General features: G+C 41.8%; 1 protein-coding gene across 2 annotated transcripts in view; it reads right to left on the reverse strand.

The window, feature by feature from the left end:
* Nucleotides 1–24,483, reverse strand: part of LOC124555671 — a 443,175-nt gene that overhangs the window by 13,891 nt on the left and 404,801 nt on the right. For both annotated transcript variants that reach the window (XM_047129667.1, XM_047129666.1), the window contains one exon: nt 11,746–11,906. In XM_047129667.1, the coding sequence (XP_046985623.1) occupies nt 11,746–11,906 (161 nt within the window). The remainder of the gene's footprint in view (nt 1–11,745; nt 11,907–24,483) is intronic.

A 24,483-nucleotide genomic window follows, 5' to 3' on the forward strand; every position in this document is an offset into this window, starting at 1 on the left:
TCATAACCTACCAGTGTCCTTATAAATCTCTAACTGCTGTAACCCGTCTAATTTTCATTGCCTTTTGCCTGCAACTCAGAATTGTGACTGGACATACAACCATCTGTCGCGACCTCTTTCAGACTCAGTAACAACGCCATCTTTGTCACCTTAAAGGCATTTCTCACTAACATCAACTCGCCACGTAGAATCACAAAGGTAACTAACGCTCATGATCATTATAGCGTGAATTTAAGGCATATCTGTTACATCCTCATAGTGGCGCTGCTAGCGACTGGCACGAAATCTGAACAGACATCGTCTTTCAGATGTAGAAACACGCCTACCGCCTTTTGTTTATCTCTGATGGTCAATTATGGCCTGGGGGACGTCTGCTGGTACGTATTTCTTGATTCAAAATATTTTACCAACAGCCGTAAGTTTTGGTTTATAAAAAAACATAAGATTATGTGTATTAATGACAATCTAGAGATAGAGCACATCATTGATAAAGGTGAGACATTAGATGTTCTTGAAGATATGGAAATCTACATCCATGCGGGAAACGAACATGGAAATCTTTTGAATGATCAAACTGAATCAAAGAATAAATTATTTTTCGAAATTTTTCGCGAACTATAGCGAATTGAAGCCTGATGTCTGGAAAGAATGTTGTATGTATATCATCTGCGTGTGTTAGGTCTCCCATAGTTTGTTACGCGTTGAGATTCTGTATTGCAAGCGTTCTACATGCCAACGATTTTACGTTTTATCGACCATTACCGTTTACTGTCTTCTTTTAACCTTTGACTTAGTAGCACTATCTGTGACCTGTGTGCTGGTTCAGTCACTGTCAACCGTTCACAGGAATCTCTTGCATAACGTTAAGTTGGCATGCAATACGCACTTAACTGATGTCTTCTTGAACCTTCACGATTATCTTTAATGATTTGTGTCATTAGATAGGATTTTGGATTCCAGTTTTATGGCACCTTTCGGTAATATTGTTAGTACTATAATACCGTGCGGTCAGTAATTTTTACTCTGTAGTACCCATTGATATGATGAATTAGATAATGGGATTTTAGTAGCGTTGCTCCAATGTAGCCTCATTTGAGGGTTATGGTTAGGTTCAGGCCTAGCACTGATATCATTAGTGTACATGACTAGATACAGATAAGATTATTTTATGATGCGTTACTTGATACAGCTTTTTGTAGAATGTTTACTGTATTTTTACTGCTTCATGTCCCTACTGCTTATATTAGGTAGATGTGTGAGGTAATACACTACTGGCCCTTAAAATTGGTACACCACTAAGATGACGTGCTACAGACGAGAAATTTAACCGACAGGAAGTAGATGCTGTGATATGCAAATGATTAGCTTATCAGAGCATTCACACAAGGTTGGCGCCGGTGGCGACACTTACAACGTGCTGACATGAGGAAAGTTTCCAACCGATTTCTCATACACAAACAGCAGTTGATCGGCGTTGCCTGGTGAAACGTTGTTGTGATGCCTCGTGTAAGGAGGAGAAATGTGTACCATCACGTTTCCGACTTTGATAAAGGTCGGATTGTAGCCTATCGCTATTGCGGTTTATTGTATCGCGATACTGCTGCTCGCGTTGGTCGAGATCCAATGACTGTTAGTAGAATATGGAATTGGTGGGTTCAGGGAGTAATATGGAACGCCGTGCTGGATCCCAATGGCCTCGTATCGCTAGCAGTCGAGAAGACAGGCATCTTATCCGCATGGCTGTAACGGATGGTGCAGCCACGTCTCGATCCCTGAGTCAACAGATGGAGACGTTTGCAAGACAACGACCATCTGCAGGAACAGTTCGACGACGTTTGCAGCAGCATGGACTATCAGCTCGGAGCTCATGGCTGCGGTTACCTTTGACGCTGTATCACAGACAGGAGCGCCAGCGATGGTAGATTCAATGACGAACCTGGGTGCACGAATGGCAAAACGGTATTTTTTCGTATGAATCCAGGTTCTGTTTACAGCATTATGATGGTCGCATCCGTGTTTGGCGACATCGCGGTGAACGCACATTGGAAGCGTGTATTCGTCATCGCCATACTGGCGTATCACCCGGCGTGATGGTATGGGGAGCCATTGGTTACACGTTTCGGTCACCTCTTGTTCGCATTGATGGCACTTTGAACAGTGGACGTGACATTTCAGATGTGTTACGACCCTTCATTCGATCCCTGTGAAACCCTACATTTCAGCAGGGTAATGCACGACCGCGTGTTGTAGGTCCTGTGCGGGCGTTTCTGGGTACAGATAATGTTCGATGCTGACCTGGGCAGCATATTCTCCAGATCTTTCACCAACTGAAAACGTCTGGTCAATGGTGGCCGAGCAACTGGCTCGTCACAATACGCAAGTTACTACTCTTGAAGAACTGTGGTATCGTGTTGAAGCTGCATGGGCAGCTGTACCTGCACACGCCATCCAAGCTCTGTTTGACTCAATGCCCAGGCGTATCAAGGCCGTTATTACGGCCAGAGGTGGTTGTTCTGGGTGCTGATTTCTCAGGATCTATGCACCCAAATTGCATGAAAATGTAATAACACGTCAGTTCTAGTATAATATATTTGACCAGTGAATACCCGTTTATCATCTGCATTCCTTCTTGGTGTAGCAATTTTAATGCCCAGTAGTGTATTTACATATGGTCGTTCATTTTCTTTTCATAGCGATCAAGTTATCTACATGTAGCACGTGTTGCCAGTGGTATTTCAACTCCCGGCAAATGGTATAGTTGATAGTTGAAGTGTTATCGTTAGTATTTACAAATCTTCCATTCTGTTTTCGGTACCGGCAGCAGTTTTACCGTATTTCGAGGTTTATATAATTTTCCTGGATCCACTTTACTAATAGTGAATCAATTTAGTGTTTTATTATTTATAATGGACCAGTACATAAGGGGCCTAAATAGAACTACCGTATTCCTATATTGAAGTAATCTTAGTTTGAGGTATAATAGGTCTATGTGAAGTATTTTACACCCATTGGTTAGCATATGACGTCCCTTTTAATACAGATTCTCTATAATTAATATTCCTATCAGTAGTCCAGTTGGACTGTATTACGTAACTGCTTGTCATATAAGATATCGATGTGACTGATAACAGGGCACAGTGAGGTCGTAATTTTGGTTGCGTATACCTAGATATTGGTCTTTGTTGTTTCTGCTATCATTTCTTTGACGAAACATGTTCACCGAAGGGGGTTTTCAAAGATGTTCACCGTGATATACTCGGACCGTTGAGTGAGACATGTAGCTTGGTAGCGACTCACTATATTCAAGTGAGGCGCTCTCTGTCATAACTTTAGTACCGTTTCGGCTAAAATAACCGCAACCGATACTGGCACGTCAAGGTACAGTCGTGCGTAATTATTGGGGCTTATTGTAGTGAATTCATATTGTTGTTTTGGGGACTTTTCTTTTGATGATAGGTGAAACTTCCACTTAGCAATATTTATGTACCTCTACATTATTTAAGCCCTTATATGTTGCACCATTGTTTCCGACATTATACAGTTCCTTTCTTACATGTTTTGTTATCCACCTTTTTTTAGCAGGAATTTAATTTTTCAACCTTACTATAACGCTCTAATTGTTTACCTGAAGCTTACTATCTAACTCTCATATGAACTCGTCGATCTTGCTTTTTGCAACTCCTTGTGTCTGTTTTATAGCAGTCTACTACCCTGGTAGACAGCATTTAATAGTGATCATGTTTTTAGGTCATTAGTATCTTTTACGTTCGTTTCGCACTTAGGACAATGAAATATTTAGTGTTTCCTTGGCCTTTTAGATCAAAATTGGCACAGTCCCCAATTAACTTGTGGGAATTCGGTATGTCTCGACCACACCTGACGAGTAGGATAAGGACCCGGTTAGTTTATCAGCGTGTTCTCCATACAGTTTAGAGACGTTCCAATGATATTTTTGCTATTGATGGCTTTTGGAATTCATAGAGATAGATGGTACTTTGATTTTATCCATACTGGATGAGAGGACTTCGTGTTTCACACCATAAACAAGTGGTTGAGCCGATATATTTTTTAACATAGATGGTACTGCTTTTATGGGCTTCAAGTTCGAAAATATAGTGGTCTTCGCATACTCATTTACCTTTTATCCGATTCTGTATCCACTTACCATATCACTACACAACTTGTTAGTCTTAGTATTTGGATGGTTTATCATCTATAGATAGGTCGTGTTAGGAATGATTTATACTCCAAATGATATTGTATGAAGTATTCAGCCGTGAACTTTATGGACTCGCCCTGGTTTACTAGGATTTGAGTTTCTTGTTTTTTAGTTCACTGTGGTAATGCAAACCTGTTCAGGGATATAAATGAAACCAATCATATCTTTCATTCTTAGCTACCAGTTAGTTGGCAATACACGCATTGTTCGATATGCATGCTATTTTCTCTTAATATGTCGATTTCCATTGGATTTTGTGTCAAGCTATTCTTGATACTGTGACAACTACTTATCTTACCATCTGGGATATTGCGTAGGCTGTAAATATGCAAACTATCGTAATTCATACCTTATTACGTGACATTCTACTTTAAATGAACGATTGTGACTCATATACACTAGGCGATCCATCATCTAAAAGAATTTTATAGAATTTCATTATTAAAAAATGATGCACTTTGTTTGTACGAAACTCTTGACTGTACGCTGTCTAATACTGATTTTTTCAATGATTTTACATGCTCCGTAGTAAATCTGTCATGTAAAATAATTTTATGAATAATAAATGTTTACACAAGTTTTAATCTGTTGTGCTAGATATAGAGAGAGGTTTGCTTTAATGCTATTAGCAAATATATGCGTATGTTTTATCATATTTGTGCTGGACGTACACATAGATTTGATCTAACGTTAATATTTACATTGTTTTTAAGTTTAAGCGCCATTATGAATACCTGTCAATTGTAAACTTGAACTGTACACCCTTATCTCACCACATGTTCACTCCTTTATTATGCAGGGGCCTGCAGATGGCAATACTGAGTTGCCGAAACTGGTAGCATTGGAATATAAAATAAAATAAAACATACGGCTGTTGGTAAGGTTTTCTCAATGAAACCTTTTTGATATTGTGATTTTCTTTTCGTCAGTGTGTTTTAGCAAGGCTTCTAAATGGAGTATGGAGGTTTTCCCTGAAATACGATGCTGAATCTGGTGATCGATAGAATGATCCAATAATAATTTTCAACTCACGATTGTCATTCGTGCTGAAACCATTCCCCATACGGACTCAGTTTATACTTTAGATTATTTAAAATTCTTATCTCTTGCCGAAAGTATAGCACCTCTCATTCCATGGGCCCTTTTTTCCGGGAACCCTTAGATTTGTCACGAAGGTCTTTATTTTGTGAGCTACTGGTTTTAGCCAACTATCGGAGGTAAATAAAATGTAAGCTCTACATTCTGTCAGTTGTACTTTAATCCATGACAAATTTTTAAAAATACTACTAAAAATTACCGCTGATATCTTCATATTCATGTTTAATTAGGACAGTTACTGAATTCCGATATGAGTATCTGGGAACCAGCTGAGGTAACGTTTGTCCTGATTGGAATGACGTTTACGCAAGATGTTATGATGGTGAGAAGTAGCTAATCATAGTTCTCCTATATGTCTTTCGACAGAAGAATTATATCTTCTAAAAGGAATAGCTCCCATAACGTTATAGGCAATGGCTTGCTTGCAGAGCTCAAGAGATTAGTTACTGTAGCTCACACTGTTACTAACATTGTTCCAGAGTTCAGAACTGACCTGGGAGTTTATGCTTTAAGTAACAGTTCTGTAGTATATCCTTGTTTTAAGTTTTTATTATTAAAACGAAACCACCTGTGGAGGTGCCTGCAAACAAAGTCACCTTAAGTGGTATAGGTATACTTCCACTGAACATTGTAATGCGTTCCCAGTATTAAATCGTAAAAGGAGCACTTTCCAGTTAATGGTAAGAAAGAATTGTTAGAACTGATATGTGAAACACATTTGTATAGAGAGGCTATAGTAGGAAGACGACTTCTTCAATTCTTTATCTTCTACATTGTTTATTCGCTTAAAAACCGAATGCAGCTGTGCTCCACTGTCATAATTCATTTTGCTAAGATGTTGTGGTTGATGGATCATATTTTATGCTTCAGATTCTCGCAACCCTCTCTACTTGTTATGTGGACTTGTCGAAAAAAGCATTTATTACCACTTTTGCCAAATATGTTTGGGTACGTTTTATAGTAAAAGTGGTCTTGTTTATCATAAATTGAACTGCAACATGTACGTGTGGGTTCGTCAAATAGGTAAGTACTCATGAAATTTGTTGATGTATGCAAGCAAACAGAAATCTACACATGTTGCTAATCACCCGTTAATTCGTTCCTTTTAATTTCATATTGTACTTCCACATTCATTCCCATAAATTTGCTGCAGTACGTAAGTGTGTCCTTTCCTAACATGTAGGTACCCGTGAAATTAAGCGATATGTGCAAGGAAATAGAAATCCATATGCGTTGCTAATCATCCGTTAATTCATTCCTCTTGATTTCATCAGTACTTCCACTGACACTGCCAACCTTGAGAAACGGTCAAGAAATATTTGACTGTGTTTCGATGTGCTAATTGGTGCGAATGGATGAGTGCAGCAGACTTTAAATATGCGCGTCTTGGAAGGTTATGTCGGTAAAACAGCAGTCTGATTGTGTCGGTACTTCATTGTGAAACATGGCGAACACACTTGTAATTTTTATCATTGGAAATGTTATGAAAAAAATATACCAGCTATACCGCACATAAAACGCCATATGTGTTACCTAAGAAAACTGGAATCATCTTCATGTTTTCGAAGCGCAATGACTGCTCCATTATACGAGAGGCGTTCAATACGTAACGCAACACTTTTTTTCTGTAACAGATTGGTTTTATTCAGGATTCCAATACACCGTATTATTCCACACATTTTCCGTTACAAAATGCTATTTTTCAACGTAGTATCCGTTCAATGTGACGGCCTTACGCGACCTTCCAGGGAGGGCCTGTATGCTCTCATGGTATCACTCAAATGGTACAAGTCAGAGCCAATGTCTTACTACATCAATAACTTCCCCATCAACCACAGACTGCTTCCCGCAGAGTACAACCTTGGGTGGACCAGACAGATGAAAGTCGGAAGGTGTGACATCCAGACTGCAGGGTGGATGAGGAATAACAATCCAATGAAGTTCTGTGGTTCCTCTCTGGTGTGCAGACTTGTATAAGGTCTTACTCTGTCAAGGAGAAGTTCGTTTGCATTTTTGTGCCAACGAACACGTTCACGTTGGTTCTTCAGATTCGTGAGGGTAGCACAGCACAATACACTTCACAGAATAACCCCTTAAGAGCCCAGAAGGTCGTCACCATAACTTTACCGGCTGAGGGTGCGGCTTAGGACAAGTGGTGTGGCGCCACTCCATGGACTGCTGCTTTTTCCGATTCCAAGTGATGAACCCATAATTTTTTTAAATTGAAACTCTTCCACTGGGGCCGACCGCTGTGGCCGAGCGGTTCAGTCCGGAACCGCGCTGCTGGTTCAAATCCTGCCTAGGGCATGGATGAGTGTGATGTCCTTAGGTTAGTTAGGTTTAAGTAGTTCTAAGTCTACGTGACTGATGACCTCAGATGTTAATTCCCATAGTGCCTAGAGCCATTTTTGTCTTCCACTGGTCCGTGTTTGCATACAAAGGTGGTGAGGATCGCAGCGAGCACACACCTTTGAGTAGCCCATATGATGGACTAGTAAGTCAGCATTACCAACAGAGACATCGAATTCAAGCGCGGTGTTTGATTGTGCTCCGTCGACACCTCGAATGTGAGTGTCCGCACGTTCCAACATTGCAGGAGGCACGGCGGTGTGTAGCCGGTCAGCACGCTGGAGATTTACGTGGTCTTGTTGCGATGATGACAGACGCCTCGCCTATGACTCACCGTGGCTTTGTTCACTGCCAGGTCTCCATAGACATTCTGCAAGCGCCTGTGAATATCTGCGATGCTTTGGTTTTCCGCCAAAAGAAACTCAGTCCCAGCGGCCCGCTTGGAAAACACGTCTGCTATAGAGCCCATTTTCTTTGCTACGTATAGCCTCACCAACAATCGGAACTTCATGCAACTATGGGAGTTGAAGCGAGAATATTTCACGATGTCCCACAACAAATTCCACATTTTTTCAACCGAAACTGGCCAAGGGAAAAACATGTTGCATTAATTATTGAACGCCCCTCGTATTTCGGGGGTATTGCCGGATATATTAAGCTTATTTTTTTCGGGTATTTACCGTTTAGGAATCTTCAGAGAGGGCTTCTGCCAGCTTGAAGCCCACAGCAGTTTGAGATATGTTGACGACAGGTTTTTAGTGTGGCCCCATGGTGAAGATTCATTACAAGAATTTTTAAACAATCTTATTATATTCACAGATAAATCCAGTTTACAATGGATATCTAAAAGTAGGAATACCTTTCATTCTAGGATGTTTTACTTCGGCAAAGATGTAATGGCACTTTGGAATACTCATTACATTGAAAACCGACGCATACCAGTTTATATTTACGTGTAAATCACTGCAACAGTCATTCTAAGACGATGTGTGTTCTCAGAACTTTGGTTCACAGAGCTGACGACAGCAGTCTGCAGGACAAGCTTCTGCAGTTAAAGCGACCTTTTAAAACTAACGGATATTCTCCACAGCAGATAAGTAAGGCGCTATGAATGAATCCGAAGGTGGGCATAACGAACACAGAAGAAGACATAGAAAGATCTGAATTCAAACTTTTCTGCCAGACATGGGAAGCTTATCGTTAAAAAAAGGGCGCATTCTCTGAAACCACAAAATAAAAGTGATTTTTTGCCCTCTCCCGAAGACAGCATCACTGCTTTAAAGATCATTTGATGCTAAGAAAATCTGAGGTTTATAAGATCTCCTGCAACTTTGGCCTCTCATACATCGGACAGATGACTAGGACAGTCCATGAAAGACGCACGAACGCCGTAGGTACACCCGGCTCTTACAGCCCAACAAATCGTCTGTGGAAGAGCGCTGTATTAATACTGGTCTCTCTATGTTTCACGAAAACGTTGGAAGTCTGGTGTCGACTTCATCTCTTGGGGACTAGTTGGTGAAAGAAGCTGTTGATATTAGTTTGACGACGAATTTAATTACTTGAGAATATGGTTTCACTTTGGACAAGTCATGGCATCCGGTGCTTTCTCTAACAAACCTGCAAAGACATCGCCACGTTGCAGCTCACCGTGACACATCGACTATCCAGATTCGATCGATCGCCTAGTCACAGATCTATCCCGTGCCTATGTGTACTTCCTTGCCGCCATTAAGATATATGATAGGGAGCAGACATTGCGTCACAAAGTTTAAGCTGACATACGCCATGCTAATTGCCACAAACATTCATTCGGTTCTGGTGGAACGGTTTCGATTAAAAAAAAAAAAAAAAACAGATTGCGTCGTTCACGAGTGCACTAATCATTGTGACTGTAGTGTGTAAAGGAATTCCATTTCATTTTTAAGGTCACTCGTATAGTGTTAAATGGTTCAAATGGCTCTGAGCACTATGGGACTTAACATCTATGGTCATCAGTCCCCTAGAACTTAGAACTACTTAAACCTACCTAACCTAAGGACAGCACACAGCACCCAGTCATCACGAGGCAGAGAAAATCCCTGACCCCGCCGGGAATCGAACCCGGGAACCCGGCGTGTAGTGTTACATACTTCTCATTGTGGGTATTCGAAACGTATAACAAAAACGACGCGACATGGGTCTTATTACTAAATTAAGTATGCACATTAGGCCCGAAGTGTCTGAAAACGCCTTCCTAACGCTGTGCACGAAACCGTTGCGCGCACAAGACAGAAATAATGAACAAGAAGCAATCGTCTGCTAATGTTTAGGGGCATCTAACAGGGTAGCGCCGGCTTCAAAATAAAGTGCAGTAAGTCTGTAGCCTCTCCTCTCCTTATTGTATCTGCATGGTTGCCACCGAGCAACGCCTCTGGCGCCTGTGTATCTTTGACCGCACGCGCACAGGCGCGGTCCGTGGGTTACAAAGGACACAGCGTGTGGTGTAGCATCAGTCATTCGCCTTATTCAGAAGGAAGCTGAACGGTGAGTAGCCGAAATATTCGAAGAAGAATCGTAATTTAAGCAGCTGCGCTCCCGAAATTTAATCGATCAAAACTGGAATTCTGTGATAATGGCGGGTATTATTCGGAGTTCATAAACAAAATGGTTTGTGAATTGTGACACAGCGTTATTACATCCCATATGTGCTCGTTGGTTGTTACTTGTCAACTGAGGACGCGCGACGTCAAGGATAATTTATCTTTATGCACCTCAGAACGTTACAGTATTTTTGTAATTATGTGAAAATGGCATTTCGCAGCTGTTAAAATATTTAAAGTACCTCCTTAATGAAGTTAATTTATTAATGTTGTTAAAGGACTTTCAGTATCAAACAATATCACAGCGTGTAATGTATCAATGTTAAAAATTTTACAGTCACTTTCAGTCAGCGAAATTCTACAAGAAGGGTAATATTATCACTAGAATAACGCATATTAGTACAGTCGGTATTCAGAGCAGGCTAGGTGCGTTGCGTGTAGGAATTGTGGACGGCTATGAATTCTCAGAGAGCGGCGCATTCTGGAACAATCACACGAAGGGACACCATAATCGACGTGCGAACGACCTCGCTGAAAAAAGCAAAGTGATGTTTCCTATAAGACTGGTTTTTCTTACACGACTTAAACGTCGTTTTCCACGATGATCATATTCTTCTTATACTTCCACGTATCGGTATCGATGTATAGTCAGTGTTGTACTCTGAAATTACTCTATCTTCTCTTCCGTGTAAGTATTGCAACACCTAGTTACCGAGCGAGGTGGCGCAGTGGATAGTACACGGGGCTCGCATTCGGGAGGACTACGGTTCAATCCAGCGTCCGGCCATCCTGATTTGGGTTTTCAGTGATTTCCCTAAATCGCTCCAGGCAACATGTTTTTGAATGGTTATAGCACGAAAACGGCACTTTTCTCAACATGAGTTCCAATTCAGAATGTTATATACTCAGTCCCCTCGATATGTCCTGTAAGTTTGTAAGGGGCATTTTAGAACGCCTTGTACAATTACGATGACGCTAGTATTAATATACACATGGAGTAGATAAACACAGTCTACACTTAAAATTAAAGATGCGCTGACGAATTTCATAGTGAACCGTCACTTGAATATGGCATAATAGGCTGAAATTGCCATCATGGTAAATAAATACCTTTAATAACAAACCAGGCGTCAAATGTCCTTTCTACAAAAATGCTAGCACAGTTGAACATCCGACGTCTTATGCTACTTTCAGGTAATTTTAACGCGGCTGTGGCAAACAATTGTTAGTCAAACTCGTGTGGGTATTAATGTTGCAGCGAACATGGAATGGACAAATACAACTCTTTTCTCCAGGCCCCCGTAATGAATAAAAGATGATGAGTGGCTGTCAGCGTCGTATTCTATCCGCATTCTCTAAATTCAAACTAAACGCGGCGTGGCGTCGGTAGTTTTGAAGAAACGAAGGTATATTAAATAAATATGAAGGAGTTAAACTTTGCGCTAAATTAAATCTGCTGTACTCTGCGGAGAAAAAGAAGCACTCAGTTTTACTAACCGTCTTGTAGAACATGCACGCCTGCCGGTCTTCGTCCTCCCCGCTGGGACAGTCGATGAATCCGTCGCAGAGGACGTGGTCATCAATGCACCGGTAGCGGCCCATGCGATCCGGTGTTGGGCACGCGAATCTCTCCATCCCGTCTTCCGCAGGGGGACATTCTGTAACAAAAGTAAGGAAATTAAGATATTAGTTCCAAATTAGTCATTAATGTCAGATAACAAATTAATCTGGGCCATATCTCCCTCGAGCTGAAACTATTGATCTATTATCGAGCTCTTCACTGTAAATGTCCGAATATCTCAGTTTTGTTGCAACGTACAAACCATAATAAAACTCGCTTCGAACCAGACGTTGTCACAATGTTTTCATGACTCTCGTGAGATAATCGAAATGAGTTCAAAAATGGGTCAAATGGCTCTGAGCACTATGGGACTTAACTACTGTGGTCATCAGTCCCCTAGAACTTAGAACTACTTAAACCTAACTAACCTAAGGACATCACACACATCCATGCCCGAGGCAGGATTCGAACCTGCGACCGTAGCAGTCGCGCGGTTCCGGACTGCGCGCCAAGAACCGCTAGACCACCGCGGCCGGCTCGAAATGAGTCAGTTGTCATCTAGAGTGGATGTAAAATTTTACTTTAGGATGTCATTTAATGTCATCTCAGAGGGTAATGTGCGGCAGAGATAATGGGTTTTAGAAATAACTCTCCACCGTTCCGGCCACGCACCGGCGAAACGGTCTTACGATCGCCGTGTTATTCATGAGCTAATGGCATCACTTGACAATGTATGGAGGGGCGTATGATCAGCACACCGCTCTCCCGACCGTTGTCGCGTTAGCAGATCTGGAGCCTCCATCAAGGAGCCTCAAAACTGGCATCACGAGACTGAGTGGACCTCTTTCTATTCCTTTGTCCAAGGAAAAATACCTGACATTGTCAGAAAACGAACTCGGGTCCTCTGCATGGTAGCCATTTACAATGACCGCCCGGCGACGGAGGCGGAAGGTTTTAGAAATTGTGTGTGACTAACTTTTTTTAGTCCACAGTAAAAGAGTAATTATAAAAAGAAAACGCTTTCCTGATGATTTTCACATACTGTTTACTCGAGTACTAACCAGCATTCGGCTTCATAGACCTTCGTCAGTTTATTTTTTAAAACAATTTGAGATATGTAATTGCAAATTAATTCGGAAAACGTTTAGACGAAACTTTAAAAATAAACTCTGTTTTTCTTAGAGTTATACACTAAGGTGACAAAAGTAATACTATATTTCCTAATATCGTGTCGGACCTCCTTTTGCCCGCGTACTGCAGTAGCTTGACGTGGCATGGATTCAACAAGTCGCTGGAAGTTCACTACAGAAATACTGAGCCATGTTGCCTCCACAGCCGAGCATAACTGCGAAAGTGTTGCGGCGCAGGAGTTCGTGAACAAAAAGGCGTCTCGATTATATCCCTTAAATATTCGATGGAATTCAGGTAGTGCATTTCGGTGGCAAAATAATTTGCCCGAATTGTTCAGAATGTTCTTCAAACCAGTCGCGAACTATTTTGGCCCGGTGACATGGCACGATGTGATCGAAAATAGTTTTGGGAACATGAAGTCCATGAATGGCTGCAAATGGTCTCCAAGTAACAAAATGTAACCATTTCCAGTCAATTATCTGTTCAGTTGAACCAGAGGAAACTATCCATTCCATGTAAATGCAGCCCACAGCATTATGGAAGCACCACCAGCATGCGCAGTGCCTTGTCAGCAACTTGTGTCCATGGACTCGTGAGGTCTGGGACACACTAAGATCATACCGTCAGTTCTTACCAACTGAAATTTGGACCCATCTGATCAGGCCACGATTTTCCAGTCGTTTAGGATGCAACCGATATTGTCAAAAGCTCAGGACAGGCGCTGCAGGCGATGTCGTGCTATTCTGATACCATAGCCCATTAACACCAAATTTCGCCGTACTGTACTAACATATATGTTCATCGTACATCCCACACTGATATCAGCAGTTATTTCACGGAATGTTGTTTTTCTGTTAGCACTGACAACGATAAGAAAACGCCGCTGCTCTCAGTCGTTTACTTGAAGGCTGTCGGCCACTGCGTTGTCCGTTGTCAGAGGTAATGCCTGAAATTGAGTATTCTCGGCACACTCTTGACATTTTCAAATTTGGAATATTGGATTACCTAAAGATTACCGAAATGGAATGCCCCATGTGTCTAGCTCCAAGTACCATTCCTCATTCAAAATCTGTTAATTCCCGTCTTGCTGCCATAATCTTGTCAGAAATCGTTTGACATGAACCACCTGAGTACAAATGACAGGTCCGCCAATCCACTACCCTCTTATACTTTGTGTACTGATACTACCGTCATCTGTACTTTTGCATATCGCTGTCACGTGACTTTTGTCAACTCAATGTATTAATGCAATCGGGAATTTTAAATTATATTGCGTCCTCGTGCACATGGTAATGAAGGTTACTTTTTGCAAATGTACAATAAATTATTGACATATCGCACGATTGGTACCGCAATATTGTTCTTCCGGTGATGTCAGAACGACAAAACTGTAGAAGTGGCAAAGACATTCATTATCTACGCCTGTGTGACAATTGTGCTGCATATGACATTGGGTCTTGCACTAAATCCGGACTACAACTTTTAATGCCAGATCAGCGATCGTTTGGGTAACATGCCATCAAAGTGCTTAACTTTCCAATTAAAGCAGACGTCGTCGTTACCCGGTTCATGAAATGTCATTCAAAACCTTGGTTCATTAACGGCTGTGCGTGTTTCTACGGTGGCTGACAGCAAGCCTCATGAATATACCTTTGACGAATGGTCGTAACTTACGTAACGTAAACAGGAGAGAACATGTTGTATTTTTCAAAGACTAAATACTGGTGTTCTTAAATAACTTAAACACCCAATCAAAGGCAAGAAGATATAGTGGATGATGCCTGGACATGGTACATGAGACCAGATGGATTCCATGTTAGTGAGAGAACAGTTTCGAAGTCAAGTGAAATTTTATGAAAGCTGCCGTGGAACAAATATAAAATACGGCCATAATCTTCAACTGATGAGATTTCTTCAGAGACTGTGAAAACAAATAGTAAAATATTACTCAGGCAAACGAGGTAAAAAGAGATCTAAAGAAGGCACTGACAGTATAACAAACTTCGAAAAGAAACTGGCAACAAGACAGATCGAAGCATTAATCTCCATGAAGAATTACAAAACAGTGCATTATAATTAAGATGTAAGTTATCAATGTCGCAAACAACATTTCTGAGTTAAAACGAAAACGTATATATACAGACCTGCTCTGAAAGTGAAGTGATGAATCTCACGAACGAAATAAAGCTGTGCAACGCAAAAGGAGAGCTACAACAATGAAATGAAATAAAATATTAAAGTTAACAGTGACAGAAAAATACTCGCAAAAGAATGTGTTCAAAAGGTGGATAAGAAAGCATGAATACGGGAAATGCAGAGAAAGACTGCTCGTAAATTTTTTAACACTTGAAAATCAAGATAGACCAATATAAGAGAGTAGGGAAATCGACATGACTTGTGTGATTAAAGAGGGAAATAGTTGAAAGTGAAAAATGAATGCCCATTAATATAATACAAGGAGTTTCTGAGGAAGGCGAGGTACAGAAGGGGTGACCTTGTACAACCCACAATGAAAGCCGAATTTGAACAAGCAGTCAAGGAATTGACGTCAGAGGAAGCGCGTTGTTAGGCAGACTATTATAATCAATGGTAGAAAAAATAAGAAAAGCTATTTTAATCTAATTAACAAACTGTTCATGACTGATGTTGACGCAAAAATCTTATAATCTCAATATCAGTGTCAAAGAAGAACGTATGACGGACGTGCCACTATCATATAACATTAACACGGACATCTGACGCCTCCAAAATATTAACCCTAATAGTTTTCCATCTTAAGATTACAAAAAGTGGGTAAAATCACCAATAATACTAGTTTCGATTTCTTAGCGACTACCACACACTGGAAGCCGTATTATGCTTTAGATTATCAACAGAAAAAGGTTTGACAGCTCTATAATCATTGGTCGTCTCATTTACAGACATCGAGAAAGCTTTCGATCTAGTAATTGGGATGCTGCAGCTAAGCTCTCTAAAGTCTGAGAACAGTCTGTCGAGACCACTGAACAGTTTCATGCCAATAAAAACCAACACCAAAAGAACAAACACTAAAAATAAAAATGAGTTAAAGTGTGCAACACAATGACTTTTCTAAACATTAACTTTCAGTAGTGTATCAAAGAACTGAAGGCAAAGAATAACAACAGCACTAAAATTAACGTCATACTCTACAATACTTTATAGTTTTATACATGTGTGATGTCTGTTTATTCAGACATGTCGGAAAGAACAGACACCAATCATGATCCTCAGTGAAATAAGCGAGTCCGCAGCTCGTGGTCGTGCGGTAGCCTTCTCTACCCCATTGCCTGGATACAACACCTACACAGGATGCTGTGAGGTCAGATGCGAGTTGCTGCTCAGTAATAAGGCGGTACTGTCATGCCCTTGCAGACAGATAACGGTCCTCTCATTCTGATGTCATATGTGGTCGGCCCAGCCTGGTCTCTGTCATACAGTTCCGGTCTCTATAAATCGTCACCACATCCGAGAAACGACAGAACGATTCACGTCAAGCCGTCGGGCCACATGAGTTTGCGATTGTCCTGCTCCCATTCTTCCTATTGCCCTCCACCTCAGAGAGTTGGTTCAAATAGTTCTGAGCACTATGGGACTTAACTTCTGAGGCCATCAGTCCCCTAGAACTTAGAACTACTTAAACCTAACTAACGTAAGGACATCACACACATCCATGACCGAGGCAGGATTCGAACCTGCGACCGTAGGAGTCGCGCGGTTCAGACTGTAGTGCCTAGAACCGCTCGGCCACCCCGGCCGGAGCTTTGCAGCAGCCATATCTGCACGTGTATTGTCTTCCTGAAAAAGCACATCACCTTCCTGTCAAAGAAATGACGGTAGCATGGGGATAACAACGTACGCAATGCAAAGAGCATTGGTAAGTAGCCACACCATGAAGCCTGAGGGGGAACCTATGTGTTATGGGCTGGTGCTCCCCAGATTAGGCCTCTCAACATGTCTACGCCGTAAAAGTGTACATACATCACTCGCGTGCAGACAGACTCTAGTCGTATCACTGAAGACAACAGAGCGTCATCTCATTCTCCAGCTGACTCTTTCTCGACACTAGAGTGACCGTGCTTGGTGGTGTCGCGGTGTCAAAAGTGAACTGGCCAGACGCAAACGATATCTGGTTGCTGCTGCAAGCACACTGTTCCCAACCGTCCTCAGTGACACAGCCGGTGCAACATGTTACCGATTTTCTTGACTGCATGATGTCCGGTCGGCGAGTGCTGCTCGCACAATGCGTCGATCTTGGAATGTGTCTGTGGACGGACTTACAGAACGCTGCTGAAAGCAGCGACGTACCACCGACACAAAGTGTCCAACATGTGCAGCAATTCGTCGATATGTCCATCCAGGTTCCCGAAAGCCCACATTGCGATCACTTTCAAATGGCTGAAGCTCTTCAAAAGAGTACGTCCTCGCTGGTGGGACGTGGTTTTATCCTAGAATGAATATTACAAAAACATCTCACCTCTAAGCTCAGCACATTTATTTCCTGGAGTGTCAAAGTACAGCGTGCAAAGGCAGGGCTCCTGAGCGCCCACTGATTCCCAATGGCCAGGACAAAAGGACCATACTACAGCCCTTAGTATCCACATAGTACAGAGAAGAACCAAAGAAACTGGTACACCTGTCTAATGTCACGTAGGGACCCCGCGAGCACGCAATAGTGCCACAACACGGCGTGGCATGGACTAGATTAATGTCTGAAGTAGTGCTGGAGGGAACTGACACGATGAATCCTCCAGGGCTATCCATAAATCCGTAAGATCACGAGAGGGTGGAAATCACTTCTGAACAGCACGTTGCAAGGCATCCCAGATATGCTCAATAATGTTCATGTCTAGGGAGTTTCGTGGCCCACGGAAGAGTTTAAACTCAAAGCAGTGATCCTGGAGCCACTCTGTAGCAATTCTGCAGGAGTGTGGTGTCTAATTGTCCTGCTGGAATTGCCCTAGCCGTCGGAATGCACAATAGGCATGAATGGATGTAGGTGATCACACAAGTTGCTTACGAACGTGTCATCTGTCAGTGTTGTATCAAGACGTATCAGGGGTCCCATATCACTCCAAATGCACAGGTCCCACACTATTACAGAGCCTCCACCAGCTTGAGAAGTCCCCTACTGAAATGCAGGGTCTATGGATTTATGAGATTGTCTCCATATCCATACACATCCATCCTCTCGATACAATTTGAAACGAGACTCGTCCGACCAGGCAACATGTTTGCAGTCACCAACAGTCCAATCTCCCTGTTGACGGGCCCAGGTGAGGCGTAAAAGTTTTTGTCGTCCAGTCATCAACGGTACAAGAGTGGACTTTCGGCTCCGAAAGCCCATATCGATAATGTTTTCGTTGAATGGTTCGCACACTGACACTTGTTCATGGCCCAGCATTGAAATACGCGGCAATTTGCGGATGGGTTGCACTACCGTCATGTTGAACGATTCTCATTAGTCACCGTTAGTCTCGTTCTTGCAGGACCTTTTTCTGGTCTTAGAGATATCGGAAATTTTATGTTTTACCCGATTCCTGATATTCACGGTACACTTGTGAAAAGGTCGTATGGGAAAATGCCTATTTCATTGATACCTCGGAGATGCTGTGTACCATCGCTCGTGCGCTGACTATGACACCACGTTCAAAGTCACTTAAATCCTGATAACCTGCCATTGTCGCAGCAGTAACCGATCTAACAACTGCATCAGACACTTGTTGTCTTATATAGGCGTTGCCGACCGCAGTGCCGTATTCTGCCTGTTTACGTCTCTCTGTATTTTAATAAGTGTGCCTATACCAGTATCTTTGCCGCTTCAGTGTATATAACATGGTGCCAATCCGAGCTTAATACCTGAGAGTGTTGTATATTTTTTCCGGCATTTTTAGTCTAAAGTTGTAAGAGATTTTATAGACGGAGCAGAAGATTGAAATGTTTGAGTAAGAGATGTAAATTTAGCTGACATGAAAGTGTTCTGTTACCACATTTCATAAAAAAAGCAAGGTTGCTAAAGCAACAATAAGACATGCCAAATCAAGATGAAGATATATCGGTAAGTATTCCTGTTGACATTAAAAAGCACTACATCAGAACCTAAATTCGAAAAGCAGCATCACATGGATCGCAGAGTTGGAAACTTATAGAAGATGGTAAAAATAATATAAGACTTACAAAATATGAATCCAATCTCGCACTCTAAGAAAATCTGGTACTGTACAATAAATCAATAAAGATGTGTTGAGAAGCGGAAAAGAGAAATAATAAGTTAAGTGAGATGTTAGAGAAAGGATATAGTTCACCAATAGGTCATTTATTAGGCCACTGAAGATGGTACAGCAGTGTCCTGACATGTAAAATGGGGGCATATGGAAGGAAAAGTAGTTTGACGAGAAGTTTTATTGATTCAAAGAAACTGTTACGCTCTTATGCTGAAGTAAAGAAGTTGTTACTGAAAATGTAATTATTATGAAAATGGATTACACATATTACTAAACAACGTCACGGTGAAGGATGTACAGAAAAGCACTATTACGCAACAGTGAATTCCTTGAGAGAGAATGTCGCAAATTGGAACTATTGAGGGACATCTCTTTCAAATGGTTCAAATGGCTCTGAGCACTAGGGGACTTAACATCTGAGGTCATCAGTCCCATAGAACTTTGAACTACTTAAACCTAACTAATCTAATGACATTACACACATCCATGCCCTTGGCAGGATTCGAACCTGCGACCGTAGCGGTCGCGCGGTTCCGGACTGAAGCGGCTAGAAGCGCTCGGCCACTGCGGCCGGCCATCTATTTCACTCCAGCTTAACAGTGGTGAGTTAATAGTCTAGTCTTTTCTGAAATCTAATAGGAACGTCGACAATAACTGAAATTGGTCACAGTTATAGGACACATTACCGCTTGATACGGACTATATGTCCGCACCTCGTGGTCGTGCGGTAGCGATCTCGCTTGCCACGCTCGGGTTCCCGGGTTCGATTCCTGGCGGGGTCAGGGATTTTCTCTGCCTCGTGATGACTGGGTGTTGTGTGATGTCCTTAGGTTAGTTAGGTTTAAGTAGTTCTAAGTTCTAGGAGACTGATGACCATAGATGTTAAGTCCCATAGTGCTCAGAGCCATTTGAACCATTTTTTGAACGGACTATATATCAATACGTGCAACTAATCTTTTTCCTCCTTGCTGTAGTAGGGTCTACATGACAAACAGTTGACATTTGCGGTGACACTGATCTCCACATTTTCAATGACAACGCGTTTGGGCGACGACTTTTCAGCGCTGGAGCTATAGTAGTATCACTAGTTGGTTGGTTGGTTTGGGGGAGGGTACCAAAGAGCGAGGTCATCGATCCCATCGGGTTAGGGGTGGGCGGACAGGAAGTCGGCCGTACCCTTTCAAAGGAACCATCCCGGAATTTGCCTAAAGTGACATAGGGAAATTACGGACATCCTAAAACAGGATGGCAGGACCCTGGTTTGAACTGTCGTCCTCCCGAATGCGAGTCCAGTGTGCTAACCACTGCGCTACCTGGCACGGTAGTATTACTAATACTGATTATATCTACGAAGTAGGTGGTATAGATCGTATAGTTATTCGCAGTGCGTGAACTAAGGAGGATACGCTGTATGCCGAATGGTACACAGAAATATCATTAAGCTGTCTAAATTTAATATCATGTTACAGCCGGCCGCGGTGGTCTAGTGGTTCAGGCGCTCAGTCCGGAACCGCGGGACTGCTACGGCCGCAGGTTCGAATCCGGCCTCGGGCATGGATGTGTGTGATGTCCTAAGGTTGGTTAGGTTTAAGTAGTTCTAGGTTCTAGGGGACTGATGACCACAGATGTTAAGTCCTATAGTGTTCAGAGCCATTTGAACCATTTTTGAATATCATGTTACAAATCGGAGAGTAGGTACCTTTCACGTGTCATAAAGCTAACCTTCCGATTCAATAAACAATCACCATTCCATCGTTGTCCGAAGAATATTAAGCAGAGGACCTGAACAGGAAGCTCAAACCCCAGATTTGAACCGTATTGTGCCATATGGGTATGGACTAGGGCGTTGATTGCGTTCCAGATCTATTTGCTCAATATGATTACGACTGCTACTAGAGTGACGTCAAAATACATATAACAGGAAATAGAATTCAGTCCTTGGAGAGTTGGTGGAAAGCCACGAACGGGAAAGACACGATGTATTAGTTTTAGAAAGCTTTTTCACGTAACTACATATTTGGCTGACGTCTTTGAAGCGATGGAGAATGTAAGTAAGTGCTGTCACGAATGGAAATGGTGCACAACACATGTTCATTAATTAATTGAGCGTCCATATATAGGATGATTCAGTGAAATCATACCAAAATTTAACAAACTATAGTGGAAGCGAATATTGAAAGTTAAGACAATTGGTTAGTTGAACGTAACCATTCTGTTAGGCCCAGTTAACTCTGTGCCGTCACTATTGTTCCCAATAACTCTCCTAGTCTGACGGGTGGATAGATCGAAGAGGTATTTCATGAACGTCGGCCTCCACAATTGCCAAGTATGAATAAAGCATGGGTGTAATAAGTACGTTGAAGAGTGTCGTAAAACGGCAGAGAAAGGATTACGTAAAGCAGTTACGTTATTTACCGCAAAGGGATCTCCAACGACTACAAAACGGTTTTGGAACGCTTTATAATCTAGCTGAAAACCGTCGACTAAAATTTTGTTACGCAAACAGTGCACCGTCTGTTATTTCCTCGATTTGACGGAACACTAAATTCTAATCTTCGTTCTTTTTCTAAACAAAGCGTTGATGACGGAATCTCTTCGATGCACGTCAAAATGTAACGCAGACAGATGAGTATTGTCACGGTAATGGTGGCCTACTGCAGCAAACATAAAAGTGAGAGTAGCAGGCTTGGCAAAAAATTATAACCTAAACTTCATCACCATTTCTATTTTTCGCCCGTTTTGTCTTCGTCTTTTCAGTCAGTTAGAATAGCCCACATTCAGAACAAATCTACTGCCCTCTCTGACATTAGTAAATGAGGACGTCAGCTTCACGTTAGCTGTTCTCCAGTTCTTCTAGTGTCTTAGACAGCCAACGATTTTGAGCTGGCATCAGTGATCCTAGGTTCTTATTTTTTCTGCCACTGATTATAATAACGCGTCCAGCAAGGAACTTCTTTTGGCGTCAACTCATTGACTGCTTGTTCAAATTCGGCTACCATTGTCGGTTGTACAAGATCATCCTTCTGTACCTCGCCTTCCTTAAAACCTGCTTAGAGTACAGTTCTTGGAAATTAAATTTTCACCTTAGACTATATTCCTCGTTATCATTCATGTCACGTCGATTTCCGTACTCGCTTTTATTGTTCTGTCTTGATATTCAAGTAATAAAGAACTTACGTGTAGTCTTTCTTGCGTTTCTTATTTTCATACTTCCTTCCCCCTTTTGAATACATTCCTATGCGAATATTTTCCTGTAACTGTTAATTTTGATATTTTATTTCATTTTATTCTTCAGACCTCCATTTGTGTCGCACAACTTTATTTCGTTCGTGGGATTTATCACTTCACTTTGAATGCAGGTTTATATATACGTTTATCGTTTTAACCCAAAAGTGCTGTTTGCGACATTGATAACTTACATCTTAAATATAATCCATTGTTTTGTAATTCGTCATGTAGATTAATGCTTCGCTCGATCTTGTTGCCAGTTTTTTCTCGAAGTTTGCCGGCCGAAGTGGCCGTGCGGTTAAAGGCGCTGCAGTCTGGAACCGCAAGACCGCTACGGTCGCAGGTTCGAATCCTGCCTCGGGCATGGATGTTTGTGATGTCCTTAGGTTAGTTAGGTTTAACTAGTTCTAAGTTCTAGGGGACTAATGACCTCAGCAGTTGAGTCCCATAGTGCTCAGAGCCATTTGAACCATTTTTTTCTCGAAGTTTGTGCTACAACCAGCGCCTTCTTTAGATTTGTATTTACCTCGTTTGCCTGAGTGCTGTTTCACTATTCGTTTTCTCAGTCTCAGAAGAAATCTTATCAGTTGAAGGTTATGACCCTACTATATGTCTGCTCTAGGGTGGTTTTTATAGAACTTTTTGTCGTTACTCCGGCTGACGGAAACAGTACTGTGGCGCAATATGGACAAATACTTTTGCCTGTAAATCATAGTGAATTTTTGTGACCATGCCTCTGCGTCGACATTTTTCGCTACGCGTGGCCCGGAACAATTAGGTTGAGCCATGTACCTTTAATTATAACCACGAAAAAATAAAGATCCATCACTAATTTTTTGTTTGTTTGCTGGTGCATGTCCGTAGTCTTGTTAGACATTGAAATCGCAGGCGGAGCCAAAACAAAATAGCGCAATTCAACTGGAGTGCCGCATGTTAATTTGTTTCCACCATTTGAAGGGGAAAAACGCTGACATTTTGAACCGCACAAGTCACCTCCCACTGGATTCCACGACTTCTCACACCAATTGAAAAAGCTGAATTAGCATCGAAAATTCTGCAGTTGTGTCAGAGCTATCCAGATAACATCATTAGCCGCCTACTCACAACGAACGAATGCTCGTTACTTTACTACGACATCGAGACAAACAAACAAAACAAGCCGTGGTAACACGGGGGGCACTACCGCCGAGAAAAGTGAAGGTCCAACCGTTATCTGGCAATGTGATACTGAAAATAAAGCCCTTGAGTGAGAGTTCGCAAAAGACCAATAATGTTTACGGAATTCGACGCCCCGCATGTTGCCTACCATGCAACCATAATACTGGCTGGTAATAGCAATAGGGAGTGGAACGAAGGTATCCAATGGTGAGAACAGCATGAGGCTACTGAGAGTAGCTGAAATGCTTAGTCGACGAGTAACTCACACCAATGCTACAGTACCAGTGGTGTTGATACAAAACAGAATACTGGCAACGATAAACAAAGCAAACATTGCTTAATATCTCCAAGAACAGTTGCTGAAGTTGACATTTTGTCAGAAAGGAACTCAAGGAATTTCTCAGATTGAGAGAGATGTGGCAGATGAAATATTAGCATTTCTGCAAGATGAGTCAGTGGAATATGTGGTGTCGTATACGCTCCGCTGTGCACACAATGTACGTGAGGAGTACAATGATGACGATACGTGCTTAACAAGTGAAAGTGATGTTGATAAAGGTGTCGAGCCATATAGGTCATAATCCTTGGCCGACAGGGACCACAGATAATGTCTAAGGAACGGGTACTAAATATAATTACATTCAGGGGAGATCATCCGCAGCATAGTAATAAAAAACATATGGAAAGCAATATGACACTGTAACGCATAAGAAAAATTATATTATTCCCTGTCTGCAGCTACGCCTTAAAGGACAGCCAGTTTCACAATAAGCTCCACGACAGACAGTTTCACATTAGGTTGCAAGCCATCACATTCCATCAGTTCTCAACATCCCTTTACGTCAAAATGATTCTATATGCATTTATTAAGAGTGAATGCCTAACTCAATGTCCTGCACGGTTTGTAACTGCGAA

Source organism: Schistocerca americana, chromosome X (genome assembly GCF_021461395.2).
Source record: "Schistocerca americana isolate TAMUIC-IGC-003095 chromosome X, iqSchAmer2.1, whole genome shotgun sequence".
NCBI lineage: Eukaryota > Metazoa > Arthropoda > Insecta > Orthoptera > Acrididae > Schistocerca > Schistocerca americana.